This window comes from Kwoniella dejecticola, chromosome 1, assembly GCF_000512565.2.
Source record: "Kwoniella dejecticola CBS 10117 chromosome 1, complete sequence".
Lineage (NCBI taxonomy): Eukaryota > Fungi > Basidiomycota > Tremellomycetes > Tremellales > Cryptococcaceae > Kwoniella > Kwoniella dejecticola.
This window is the reverse complement of record NC_089301.1, coordinates 1,277,516-1,291,182: the sequence shown is the minus strand read 5'-3', so window position 1 is coordinate 1,291,182 and position 13,667 is coordinate 1,277,516. Positions and strand designations below refer to the sequence as shown.

The 13,667-nt window shown below is 47.3% G+C and overlaps 4 protein-coding genes across 4 annotated transcripts; 2 read left to right on the top strand and 2 right to left on the bottom strand.

Annotated features, from left to right (window-relative positions):
• Positions 1-29: 29 nt before the first annotated feature.
• On the bottom strand, positions 30-5,945 carry I303_100493 (uncharacterized protein; the record flags this gene model as incomplete). The annotated part of the gene is made up of 23 exons (XM_065968130.1): positions 30-185; positions 274-453; positions 520-606; positions 689-922; positions 1,022-1,119; positions 1,191-1,283; positions 1,355-1,490; positions 1,545-1,626; positions 1,681-1,852; positions 1,905-2,048; positions 2,111-2,228; positions 2,279-2,519; positions 2,579-3,026; positions 3,091-3,244; positions 3,306-3,555; positions 3,620-3,654; positions 3,711-4,193; positions 4,252-4,370; positions 4,426-4,631; positions 4,743-5,017; positions 5,077-5,160; positions 5,223-5,480; positions 5,541-5,945. 23 exons carry the CDS (start codon positions 5,943-5,945, stop codon positions 30-32), a joined length of 4,458 nt encoding a protein of 1,485 aa, XP_065824202.1.
• Positions 5,946-6,325: 380 nt separating this feature from the next.
• On the top strand, positions 6,326-8,494 carry I303_100492 (uncharacterized protein; the record flags this gene model as incomplete). Its single annotated transcript, XM_018403863.1, has 2 exons — positions 6,326-7,205; positions 7,395-8,494. The coding sequence occupies 2 exons, from the start codon at positions 6,326-6,328 to the stop codon at positions 8,492-8,494; spliced, it is 1,980 nt and encodes a 659-aa protein (XP_018266517.1).
• Positions 8,495-8,726: 232 nt separating this feature from the next.
• I303_100491 (uncharacterized protein) lies at positions 8,727-10,388 on the bottom strand (the record flags this gene model as incomplete). The annotated part of the gene is made up of 8 exons (XM_065968129.1): positions 8,727-8,999; positions 9,139-9,332; positions 9,415-9,463; positions 9,526-9,679; positions 9,751-9,890; positions 9,963-10,003; positions 10,081-10,196; positions 10,273-10,388. The coding sequence occupies 8 exons, from the start codon at positions 10,386-10,388 to the stop codon at positions 8,727-8,729; spliced, it is 1,083 nt and encodes a 360-aa protein (XP_065824201.1).
• A 274-nt stretch (positions 10,389-10,662) lies between these two features.
• On the top strand, positions 10,663-13,254 carry I303_100490 (uncharacterized protein; the record flags this gene model as incomplete). Its single annotated transcript, XM_018403861.1, has 7 exons — positions 10,663-11,238; positions 11,335-11,498; positions 11,580-11,710; positions 11,795-11,892; positions 11,964-12,219; positions 12,299-12,796; positions 12,899-13,254. The coding sequence occupies 7 exons, from the start codon at positions 10,663-10,665 to the stop codon at positions 13,252-13,254; spliced, it is 2,079 nt and encodes a 692-aa protein (XP_018266515.1).
• Between the last annotated feature and the right edge of the window lie 413 nt (positions 13,255-13,667).

Sequence of the window (13,667 nt, the reverse complement as noted above, 5' to 3'; positions counted from 1 at the left end):
TGATCTCTCATACTTGTGCTAATGTTTGATCACCATTGAGGGATCCATCCTAACACATAACCTTGCGACAAATTCTTGAGGTCCGTCGCCTCTTCGATGAGCGCTTGGACCTGTCGATTGATCGTGAGAGGTTGTTCGGTATCTTTATGATACCCAATCAACTTCTTCTCGATCTGGGACAGAACCTACAGTATCGATTGTCGATGCGATCAGCTGAGATATGATTTACTGACACTAACCTCGAATTCAGAGAGAGTCTATCACGGTACTTACTTGTAATGCTTTGGAATTGGTCATCCCGGTACCGGAAGACACTTTGGCCATGTATGAGTCGGTCTCGAGATATGTGGTAATTAGCGAGTTCTCTATCCGATCGTAGATATCGGAACCTGTTCCGCCTTGAGAACCTGGAGCGAGACTCTGGGGTACGACGTGCATCTGCACAGGGGGTCTCTGCGCGCAAAAATCTGTCAAGTGGGTATTTCCACTTTCCGCTCTTTGTTTTTCATTGCCACTCACCTTGGTGGTCTTCCGCTTGTCTTCCGTGGCGGCAGAGGTTTTATGGCTAGCTCCATGATCAGCATGAGAAGGATCGTTGGGTCCGATCTATCATTTACACATATTGACGTCAACACCATGTACCCGAGCCAATTCTCTCGGCAACTCAGTCTGGCTCGAGCCGACTCACCGTCCAGGAAAGTAATGGATCATATAGAAACGCCTCGAGCATCGCCAAGACAGTACTTCTACTATCTCTGAGGACATTCATGACGATCAATGAGGCCTGCTTGAAAGTCCCTCTTGTTCCCGGAACCTCAAGCCCGCCTCGCGATGCAAGCTCGAAGGCGTTTGTCATCATTCTGGTCAGTCTGAAGGGGACCTTTTCAGGCAAGAATGATCGTTCTTGCGCGACATTGAAGAGCTGAACCATCGGAACAATCAACGGGTCAGCCTTTTCTGAGCTTCCCAGGCTTGTCTATACGGATCCAGCTCAGGCGACGCTCTGTTGTACTGTACTCACATCGCCAAAATCGATATGAAGGGCACCCCAAGTCAGCTGGTCGATAAGAATATTGCTGCCGTGACGATCGCCTAGTCCGATAATAGACCCAACGAAGCCTGCACGACAGTCACGCACTCACATCAGCACGAAGACAACCGACAAAAGGAGAGGGCATCTCTCAACTCACTGCTCACTCCGACTGTCCTTGCGAAATTGGTCCGCCGTCTGATCCAGATATCGGACGAAGGGCTCTTCTGCCACAGAACATCTTTCAAATCACCTGTAGGCGCAAATTTCGATCAACCTCGCCAGCTCTCACGATAGCGGTTGCTCGCAATCACTCATACGTACTTTGCTTTGAATGAGCTAAGCACGCCTTGAGCCGTTGGACTTTGGTGGCGATGGGTAACTTATCGTACTTGTCCATTTCCGCTGGAGGGTCAAACCTCGGATTCTCCCTTTTAGGGTTAAAAGTTTCCGGATCATACTATCACAATCATCAGCTAGGCCTCCAGTCTTGAGGCAACTCGATCGGACTCACACCAAGTAAAGATGCAGTCTCCTTATCATTCAAGCTTTGTTGCTTGTTCTTGGCTCTGTTGAACATGATCATGGATTGCAACCTAAAGTTCTGCAGTCAGCGGAAGTCACTGCACTCAGAGAATAGCTGGACTCACTGCTGTGTATTGGACACCCAGCTCACTAGACCAGCTGAAGGTGAAAGAGGGATGACTTCATATGGCAGCAGGTGCAAGTTTCTGCTGAAGGCATCTGAGTTGTGATTGAGCATAGTGTTGATGAGGTTGAAAAGCTGCATGATTCTCTCATCTCCTCTGAGATCTTCATTACCTGTTGATCAATCTCAGCATACAGCAACTCTTCAGGTCAAAGATGGACTTACCCTTCAGTAAAAAGGTGTGATCAGCTGTGTATGATCTGATAACAAGCTTTCTTGGAAGCTGTTTGGAAGAGAGAATGTCCACAACAGGCTCAAAGCTATCAATGAAGGCTTGATCATCCAGCTTCAAGTTTGGATCATATTGGCCTGAACAGCACGTCAGTACATCAATCTCAACTAGATTCTCAACTTCATTGGTGAGGACTTACCTGGTACAGTCAAGACACAGTCTCTCAAAGAAAGCAGTCTTGGAGCAGTACTGCTCAAATAAAGCTTTGATCCAGGCTGTTTCCACTGATTGATCTGTACTTCAAGATCCCCATAGAGCTATGCAAGCTGTCAGAATTGGTACCACCTGAAAAGGCTGAAGCACTCACCTTGTATAGCTCCTGGTAGGCATAATTGACAATACTTATCTGCTTATTTGATCTGTACCTTCTCAAGGATTTATCTATTTGGATCAGTTGTTCACCAAATATTTGCACAAACTGCTCCTCATCAGGTGTCTCAGGAGCCTGGAGATACTGGATATCCTGCGCCCAGATCATTGGCACTTCATGCCATGGGGTCTCCATCAGTTCTGTTCTGGGTATGATCTTTTCAATGACGCCTCTCCATCTGACCTTCCATGTCAGCTCATCTTCCTTCCAAAGCTCACTTAACAAGAATCAGCGCACCTTTCCATCAAACTAGCTGATGTTCTTATCAATTCCTTCCCCACCAACTCAGCTTGATCAACTAATCTGATTCCATCTGACATTGTGCAGATGAAGCTCATGATTACTCTTGCAGCTTCCTGATGTTCAACTTTACTTGTTTGAGTAGCTGTAAGCAAGGGCCAGATGACAGCATGCGGATACTGAGAGGAGATGCTTTTCAGTAAGTTGATCAGAGTATGCTGGAGATCCCTGTGAGGTGTGCCCAGCCTTGCAATGAGTTGTGGGATTGCTGAGAGCCAAGGATCAACAGGAGTAAGGCTGAGCTGGTTTTCCACCTCTCCCAAGACTGCTGTGCTTTCTCCAAACCTGAACCACAGGGTGACCAGTCTGAGCAGGGCTTTTATCACAAATTCAGGGTTCTCTTTGGTTCTGGCTGATAGGAACAAACCCCTGATTGCAGGTACAACTATGGCAAGATACTGAAATCAGCAGCTGAGAAGTTGAGGAAAGAGCAGAAGACGGTCACCTACCATAGCTACTAACAGCAACTGGGTCTGATCTTGAAAAGTCATTTGCTTCAAAAATTGCAAGGGATCTTTCTGCAAGAGCAAAGCCGGCAGCATACCAGTTGTCATCAATCTTTGAAGCCAAAGCTGTGTACTTGAGCACCTGAGAAGTATCATCCTGATATTCTGATCAGCCACATCCAGCAAATTTTCTGGGAGTGAGAAGGGGAGCAACTTACTGTGATCCAGTCAGAGCCTTGCAAAGCAGCAGTCCATTCTGCTATTCTGAAGTATCTTCTTGACAAGATTTGATGATCTGAAGGTCCACAATTTGCTAAGACTGTCAATGGGTGCAATCCCAGTCCTTGGCTCTCTAATTCTGCTTGATTGACACCAATATGTTCCATGTAAGCTTGAGTATGCTTGATGAGCCTTTGCAGGATCCCATCCATCTCCTTCAGGTCATGCTGCTGGTAAGCCTTCTTCCACCTGTAAGTCATTCAGCAAGCTGGTCTATCAACGTCTCAATGAAGAGCCAGACTCTCTCACTCACTCAAATCTGAACCGGGTATATTCAACCTTGCAGCCCTAACCAGTCTCATCAGCAGGAGGGTTGTGCAGTGATTGATAGCAAATGATCTCACCAGAGGAGGTGCAGCAGGGGTGATCTTCTTGAGAATATTTTCAGCAGCTTGATGCATCCCAGCACTCTCACAGTGCTTAGCACATTCAATGAAACAGCTCTGAAGTCCTGATGTGGTGGGTGGACAAGCCAAAGTCCATAATTCCAGTCTTTTCAGCCAAGTGTTTGGATCAGCATGGCTCTTCTGGAACCTTGTTTTCCAAGTCTTGACCAGATTGTCCCTCAATTCAGGTTGAGATTTGTATTGGATAACCTCTTGGAGTTCAACCAGTAATTCTGTCTTGGCAAGACTCCTATGAGCTACTTGAGGGCCAACGTCAAGCTGGACTTGGACTTCATCATATGAGAGGCTTTGGGCTTTGCTGATGTGGTGAAAGGCTGAAGCATATTGTCCATTGTGGACATCAATGATAGCTTTGTAGAGTGATTTGCTGGTCCCTTTTGGGTGAAAAGCAAGGTAGTCTGCCATAGTTTCAAAGTCTCCCTGTTATGGTACCAGTCAGCTAGCTATACCATGTGAGTTGTGTTTCAACTCCACATACCATATGCCAGGCAGCAGCTGTGGCCCAGTGAGCTGTGTTCCTCCTGTCCAGATCATTCAGTCCCTCAAAGAGGTTTTGAGCCAGTTCATATCCTTGTTGATAACAGCCCAGAGCATGATCTTTCACACAATTCATCAGTCATGGACATCAGGTGGAGCTAGAGGCTTGACTCACAGCAAATCATCTTTGTATTGAAGGAAGAGAAAGTGGTTCCTTCTGATTTCTGATCCAATCTATCTTGAGAATCCAGGGCTTGCTGCCAGTGACTGAGTTGAGTTATCCAAATGGGTTCAGGCTCAACATTCCAGTCCTTCTCAAGCCATAAGAGTGTACTCCAGGCGGCATCATATCCTGACAAAGATGTTAACAACACCAGACAGCTGAGTGTAGATTAGAAGGCATTCATACCTGCTGAGCCTACCCTACAGATATCAGGTCAATCATCCTTTTACTGCTCAACTGGATAATACTGTATGGCAAGATAGACTTACCTGATGTTGGTTTCTACCAAGTTTGCAATATTCTCCTGAATAGGGAAAGCTTCAGCATTCTGTTCAGCATACCAAAGGACTATTCCAGGCAAGGATGAATTCAATGCTCCATCAAAGTTTTCCAGAGCACACTTCTTTGCAGCTTCATGCACCATTGGTCCAAATTCCCTTCTGTCCTTGTTGAAGAATGCCATCAGTTCAAGTACGACAACTGTGATCTCTTGGCTGACAGAGGGGTCTTTCAGGATGCAGGCCAGTGCGTTGTCCACCAAATCCTGGATAACAATGAATATTTCAGCAACAGATAAGAGAAGAATTAGCATACCAAATTCACCTTGAAAGCTTGATCAGTTTCAAGCTGGACATAGCATTTCACAAAAGCTGTTTGGAATAGCTCTTCATGAATAAGTGGTCCAAGCTGTGTTGAAGATGTCAGTTGTCTCACCACCTCAATCCAGACAGAGAGACAGGATCACTAACCTTAGAAGCAACAACTAGTTCAGGAACATTGCTTGCCTCAAGAGTTGCTTGGTAAAGATTGTGTAGCCAGATGTTGGGATTGTCATGGGCTGAGGACAGCAAGGTTTGTGACCAAGCTTGTTGGACCGTCCTTGACTTTGGGGGCAGATTATGAGCCAAGATCTCAGCTAGTAATGGGTGTTGCTCCTTCTGTGCATGAGTTTGCTCTGATCCTGATGGCAATGGTGTGTTGGCTTGAGAATTTGGAGCTGTTCTTGCCTGTATACACAGTGTCATTCACGGTGGATTGAAAAATTAATCATGGTGAAAATTACTCACACTTCTTGGCCTCCCGATTGGCTTTTTCTCGTTGTTCCAAACGGTCAAATCCAACTTCTCTACTACTCGGACTAATTCTTGGAGATTCTCGAATTGCTTTTCCCTCCCGAGAGCTCTGAGCGGTTTCAGAAGACAGCTCTTCATCGGCTCCAAGATCTCTGCGACGTGATTGAGCAGATTCAGAGCGGAGATAATCACCGGCAGGGTTTTGGCGGTTTCCAATCCTCGTAATAGCAGGGGCAGCCAGATTGAACTTGTGAGCGTTAGTGCTTGTTTGAGCTTTGGGTTGGCGAGCATCCTCAAGCCCTCGAGCCAGACTGTCTCGTCTTCGGGAGCAGCGATCAACGCCTGGCAGATCAAGGGCACCATTCGGTGTGTGATGTGATATTGCGGGTTCCCGGACATCTTCTTGCTTTGCTCGTTTCGGATCGTGCTGTGCTGTATCGGAATACAAAAAAGCGAGAGACGAAGCTATCGAGGACCTTCGCCACCTTGATAATCAGCAAGTTGTACTTATCACACCTCATGCATGCAGTGAGCGTCCTTGCTTTGCCTTTGTTCGGCGATACAAAGGATCTCTGGCTGGCAGTCTGAGAATGCCATTGTGTCGATAATTCAGGATTTTCCGGATATAGACAAGCCGGCATTCGTCCGCAATCGCATTCAACGTTCTGCACATCTTGTGTTCCCGTCGATCTTGCGTATCTCATCATCTCATGAGGTCCCAAGTCAGTCTTCATTGATGCGAATGGCTCGTCGTCGGTGTGCAATAAGTATACGCCAAGATGCCGCGAGACAAAGGCAAAGGGAAGTCCAAAGTGACCGATACCTCCAACAACGAATCAGCCCCTCTCCTCGGATCGCCTTCTCGAACATATGACACCCAGCCCGCTTCTGAGAATGCCATCCAGCTTACAAGGACATCGAAGATAGCTTCGGTGGTGTACATGATCCTCATTGTACTCGCGACTCTCCTAGTAGGGCTAGTGCTGTTTTTGGTATTATTAGCTGGGTCGTTCAAACCATCATCATCGGAACTGTCCTCATTACCCAAAACAGCATTCAAGTATTCCTCTCCCGATCAGGTACAGATTCTCAACATCACGGATGATGGTCTACTACTGAATATCAGCCTGCGATGTGGGATCGACGCAGATAAGGCATTCGGAGTGAAAGCTTTCTACACGCCTGACGAGAAAGTCGAGGCTGAACGTAATGGGGAGAGGGGGATAGGCTCGGAATGGTGGGAGAATCTTAGGAAGTACATGACTCATAAAGCCCTGTCCTACTTAGAAGAACCTTCAGTATCGGTCGACATACCAAATGAGATTTCGATCTCTTCCCCGCAGTTCATCGATCCGACAAAATCGATCTTATCGATAAATGTGCTAGACGATCTAAGGGTTCCGTTGGTTTGGGATATACCTCTTGAACCGCCGAGCAGCCAGCCCTCATGGCTCCAACCGATCTCATTTACAGCACTGGCGAGACCTTTGGCTTCCACAGGAGAATTATGGGAATTTGTCCAGAGAGGATGGGTGGAAGGTGCTGTGAAGGCTATCATCGATATCGAAAGAGTCAAAGCCAAGCCGACCGAAAAAGCATGGTGGACTAAATACGCTGAGATAGAGAAGGAGGATCTGAGCATGGAGATCACCACGCCTAGTAAGTCCCTTGCTACTCAGGTCATTCACGTATCTTATGTCTGCTTTTCTGCTTCGGGTTCCAGTCTCTCATCCTTACTCGATACTGTCCCGCACGCCTTGATCGACACCTACTTGCAGCAATAGCGTTATTGTTCATCACGTACTGTAGCAGTATACATAGACTGACACTCGCTACGCCCCTGTGTAGTACCACGGATACCGAATTTACCCAATCCAGGTCGACCCGTTAACCTGTCAGAATTAGTCACACTCCAGCACTACTCGTTCAATACCTCGCAATCGCCTCAAGCGTTGACTATCGAGGCCCTCGCTACTGTACCTAATTTCGCTCCTGCCCTGAACGTTACACTGGATTTCAGTCTACCATTCTCTATCGCTCTTCCTGCTCTACAAGGCAAATTTGTTGGCGAAAGCAAGATGGCCGAAGTCATCACTCAACCCCTGACCATCGGAGGTGTCCAGAAGGACATACAGCTCAGGATATCTGGAGTAATCACCGCAGATCTCTCCGAGCACTCTACTTCATTGATAGCCTCCTCGTCTTCGTCACCCTTATCGCTATTCCTGCAGAATTACTTGCACGGTAAAGATAATCCCATCACTGTCACCGGTTTATCTGCCTTACCGCCCTTCGTGCCTTCCACAACACCCCATCCCCCCAATTGGCTTCTTCGGACACTGCCCTCGTTATCCTTGCCTCTGACGTTCCCAGGACCGAAGCCGAAGCCGAAGATCATCGAAAGCGTCACCATCGATCATATGAGGATATCGGAAAGCGGTAAAAAGATGAAAGCTTCCGGAACAGTAATTGCCCAAATCGAATTACCTCACGATATGCAATCTGTTCAAATTGACGTCGTTGAAGTCCTTCCTGATGTACTTGTCTTCGATGGACCGTCCCCCGAAGATGACGATGGCGATCAACCTCCTAGTGATGGGTATGGGGATAGTGCTGATTTCCCACCGAGGGCATTTGGACATATACGACCCGAAGATTATCTGAATTCAACCACTTCCATCTCTGGAGATCCGAATTTCCCGAATCGGCTGATCGTCAGCGCCCCGCTGAAAGATGTTGACCTGGATATATTGCCGGGAAGAGATGGAGTCTTGTCTGATTTTATCGGTAAGGTGATATTCAAAGGGGGTGCACTGGCAGGAGTGAAGGGTCTAGCGAATGTCGGAGTGAAGATTGTGGGTGTCAATGGAAAGGTCAGGTTGGAGAATCTTCCCGTGCGAGGGGAGTTCTGGGTGGGCAAGCAGAGGTCGGTGGGCTTTGCTCCCTGAACTTGACTTTACCAGCACATTGTTAATCAACAAATATCAAATGACATTGTCGTATCGTTGTACCCGCTTTCCACATTGTATTTTATGTACATCATCACCTCTGGGATCGCAACTAGCAGAAATTTCATCTGTCATTATGTATGCAGGGTGTCTTTCCGAATATATCAGATGTACAACCCGTCTTCCTGCCATTTCAGTGACGTATATGTATCCTTCTTAAAGGGTGGTGATTTCATGAGTTCGCCTTGATTCGCGAAATCTCACTCTTTAGCCAATCGGCAGTATCTTGCCCTACATTCCAAACAGCATGCAACCTCTTCAGACCCAGCCCAACGTCATCTTCCTCCTGAGAGTGCGTAAGTGATAGAGCTGCCAAAGCCAAGTAAGAGTGGAACGGATCGGGATAGTCTTCAGGCTCCTTCCCGAATCCGCCGATCGGGAATTGGGCAGAAAGGAGGAACGATCGATCCGCTTGTCGATTTATCAATTCACTGTGACCGAGTATCTGCGATGCGTGACGTTCGAAATCGAAGGCGAGTCAGCTCAATTCCTCAACCATGTCACGATCCCAGAACAAGGATGAGCTAGATATAGAGAGGACCTATACCACCGCGCTCGAATCGGAAAAGAAGGATTCGACTCACACTGATAGCACCTCCACACCAGAGTGAGTAACACACATCTTCTAATTTACCTGGTCTACCTTGAAATCCACCCATCTGGCGGGATATCGACCATCGAAGCGTGTCTTGAAATTGATGCGATTCATTTGGGAGTGGAATACCTGTTTGCTTGTTGAGTATCGAGAGAGTGGCTAACGAACAATACGTCGTACCGCCTATCAAGTATTACCTATCAGTTCAGCGAAGTAATCCTCAAACTGCATTGGCAATTGCAGAAGGAATCATCGGGATGTTCACCTTGCGCTTCGATTATTCCGGGCCTAGAAGCAAATCCACCTTCCCAAGTCTACAATGATCACCAGAATGATCAGCGTCGTAACTGTGAGGCAGCTATTGAGCAAGACTTACTTGACAGTTCAAGATGAACTGCTTGGTCGACTCCACGTCGATTCCCGAGAAATCACGGATGATATCTGATACTACAGTTGCGCAATATACCATCCGGACATCACTTTGGAAGCCCTCGTTTGGGTAAACTTCATCTCCAGGTGTCGGGGAGAAGCTTTTTTCACACAATTTGCCGGTCAGCTTATTGCACACTTCACACTGGTACAGCACAGGAAGATGCCTCACGATCCGTCCTTGGCTTGGCATGAGCGCAGAAAGTTGATGAGACCTGGTATATTGAGTCGGTCGAGAGGCGCTCGAAGTATTGACAGAGTCAATAAAGCGGTGTATGTGGACGGTATATGCGCCGGTGAGGTATCATCGTTCTGCTTATATAGCACGATCAGCAAGCTGATTTATCACTTCGGTTTGGCATGGTCAAGTTCCGGAAGAATCACATGTGTAGTCATGAAATTTGATCCCCTGAATCCTCCCGTAGCTGATCCAGTACTTTCATATCAGTCTTGATGCTTCATCTCATGGCGCGGGAGAAGAGAATCATACAGATAGACGTACGAGCTTGTAAAGACCATATCCAATCTATCCAACCATTCCTCTGCTCTGCACTTGTCTTCTCAAAAAGAGCGCCGAGAAGGTCTAACCCAGATATACAGAAGAAAGCAGCTGTAATTCTAAATACACACACTGTAAGCTCAATACTCGATAGGCAGGCGGTTTGCCAGGAAGACATCTACGGGGTCGCCTGACCTGTTGGAATCGCTACCTTGCGCAGCGGTTGGTAAAGCTTTCAAGCATCTCAGAAAGTAATTTATGTGTCCGTTACGCTTGAAAGTATTCTGTTGGACAGAAGTGAAGTCTGTCATGTCATTGGGAATATATCAGGTCTAGTCGTAATGCACTGCTATGCAATGCTGGGTTGAAGGTATATGTAAATCAGAGTGAATTCGCCTAAAGATGTCACCTCTGACGCGACTTTCAAGGGAAATTAATGCGAACAACATGAATCCGTACGCGTCTATTAATATGTTATCATCGTTCCTGTCCTTCATCCTAGTACCTTACCTCTCTATTCCACATTGATGCCTGCATACCAAGCCAATCGTCGCATAAGCATCCCTGCGCTGCCATCCTGAATCCATGTCGGACTTACATCTGGATCAAACGTCTACGCCCACAAAGCAGGGCCGCACAGAACCCACCTCCAACTTGTTCTCGCCTATCACTCCCTTGACTTCGACCCAATACGTCTTATCTCATCCTGGTCGGGACGACGCACCAGCTACCTCATCCTCCTTCTCGACAGAGAGGGCTTCTCAGGACGACAATAGATCGTCGACTGGAGACTTCCCGTCGGCCACAGCCTCAGCTTCTGGATCAGGATCAGGATCGACAAGCCGGCAAGGCTTCAACGCGGAATCTCAATTGGAAGTACTGAATGACGATGGACAGCTAGAGGGAGACGAAGAGGAATACGACGACGAAGATACCATGCGATTCATCAATGCCAACAGTCTGTCGAGGGATGAAGAGACCGGCACCGAGACCGAAGATTTCGAACGCGAACATGATCATGATCACGATGAATTCGAATTTGACGTTTCGGAGCCGCTGGTGAATGGCTCGAGATCTTCGAGGGGCAGACGTAAAGCCAGGAGAAGAAGGAGCAGTCGGTGGAATGACAGTGAAGAGAAGGAGGAGAAGGGGTTACTCGAGGTTCGTCATCTCATACACCTCGACTCAGTGACTCGGCATTGATGTTCATATTCACTCTGGAGACCAATTGCTGATGCACGTTTATGGGGTATATAGCTGATCCCGCCGTTGATCCTCGCTCATCCGTTACCACTCTTACCGCTTCTAGCCTTACTGCCGTACAACTTCTTGCCTGCAGGAGTGGTGTTCTTCGTTCCCGTTTTCTGCGTGCTGGCACTGCTATCCACATGCGCGCATATAGTGATAGTTTACCTCGCTTGGTGAGCCGTTGGTCTCGAGCTTGCAGCATTTTAGGCCAATGGAGCTGACGCTAATGCCTATGCTATCCCTTTGTCAAATAGGTACCTCAAAGTCTCTTCTTTCGAAGAAGTGTTTGCGAGCGTCACGACAAAGTACGGTAAATACGGGTTATGGACTGGAAGAGGTTTTGTGGTTTGTGCGGTGTTCGGTGCCGTTGTCAGCTGGATTGAGAGTGAGTAACCAGACCAAGCAGCTCCGTATACACTCTGCTCTGACCCGTGTAGATCAAAGGCTGATGAGCCTGCGGTACAAAAAGCTCTGCATCCATTGCTTGAACCCGTCATAGCTACATATCTACCTAAGAATGCGGTCTTCTCATCACGCATATTTTGGACAATCATCGCTTCTTCAGCTGTGAGCTTTTTGCCCCGCTGGCTGCTTACGACCTGCAATATGCGATTGAAGTTGACGATGAGAATGTTCAGCTGCTTCCCTCCCTTCTGCCATCGCGTATGACAAGATCTTTGCGGAGATCACCTATCGTCATTGCTCTATTACTTCCGATCGTAGCGTTCTTGGTGATTGGCCGGACAGCGGAGATCAAGAAGGCCTCAGAGATACCTCAACCCATCGGCGATGACTCCGAGACAGTCAATGCTGAGGTGGTGACGGAGGTATTGGGTCATTTGGTGAAACGAAGATTCGGATTAGCTGGAGGAAGTAGTGCTGGTGCAGGTTTGAGTCAGTCGTCTGCTCAATGCATCTCTTCCCGCTTCTCATCAGTATGATCGATCCTAATACTGATGATTTTCGATCACAGCAACGTTGGCCATATTCTTTTCACCCCATATCAATACTCTACCTATCCACGCTTCACTAGCTCGCAATAAAAGCACGTCTTTCCCCATTCCATGCTTATTAGCTTCCTCGTTGATCCTCATCTTATGCTTGCCCCTCGCTTTGGTTCCATATTACCTCTTACCTCCGCTGGACACATCGACACCGATAATCTCAAGTCCTACTACTCCTTCAGGCGTCTTCGCGCGCCTTCCGGCAGATGACGGGTGGGTCAACGTCTCGAGGATCCTCATGTGCATCGTGATCCTAGGTTCAACCAACATGTGGATCCTCAGAGGAAGAGACACGATCTTGTCTTCAATGGGGATCGATCAAGGTGAAAGATTGAAAGCTGGGAAATGGGTTGGAATTGTCATTTGGCTCGTCACCGTCTTGTTTGCCTGTATAAGCGGTTGGGTCACTGAGAAGATCGAGTTGTTAGGCGTGTTGGCTGTCCTGGCTATAGGATGGTTTTTACCTTGTAAGTTCAGTCTTACAAACATTTGAATTGATCTCACACACACATCATTAAAACTGATAAAACTCCAACGTCAATCGTCGTTTATTCTAAATCTCTTCACAGCCCTCTTCTTCATCATTACATTCCACGTTCGATCGCCTCTATCGATCATCTTTCCATCGCGTAATAACAGTAATCAAGCTCAACAATCTTCTTCGTCTGATCATCAAAATGGCACCGGTCCGCCACGAAGGAATATTAATGGTAATGCGGGACATGGGCATGGGCATGGGCATGATCGGACGAACAGCTTGAATGATCCTTCGACAGATGCGTTACTGGCTAGGAAAGAGAGACAATTGCAGAAGAGAAGATTGGGTAGGAGATTATGGCAAGACTTGATTGTGTATATAGGTATTTTACCGACGGGCGTGGTGTGTATAGTCTGGACATTGGGTAGGTTCCTTGGGATTTGGTGATGCCTCTAGACGTTGCGTCGCCGCATCAGTACACTGTGCGTAACATCATATAACTCAACATGACATAATCACATGCACATGCAGATATCATACTCAATATCGTCAGTACTCTGTAAGGCAGTCACCGAGTTGCGCCGACTTGTAAACTTGGGTGTGAGCTTCCGTTTATCGCCTGAAAAGCCCTGGCTTGATCCAGTCCACTTTCGGTCACTTTTAGTTGAATCACTAAATGCCAATGACAACATCTGGTCTCGGATGGATTTTCGCTTCCACACCCATGCATAATATCATATATCGACCTTGATCTACACGAGCAGCAGTACTAAGCAGAGTTGTAGATCTGATGAAAGGCCAATTGTCGTCATCAGTATAAAGAATCCTATATTTGCGTCACTCATTTGTCATTCGACAAG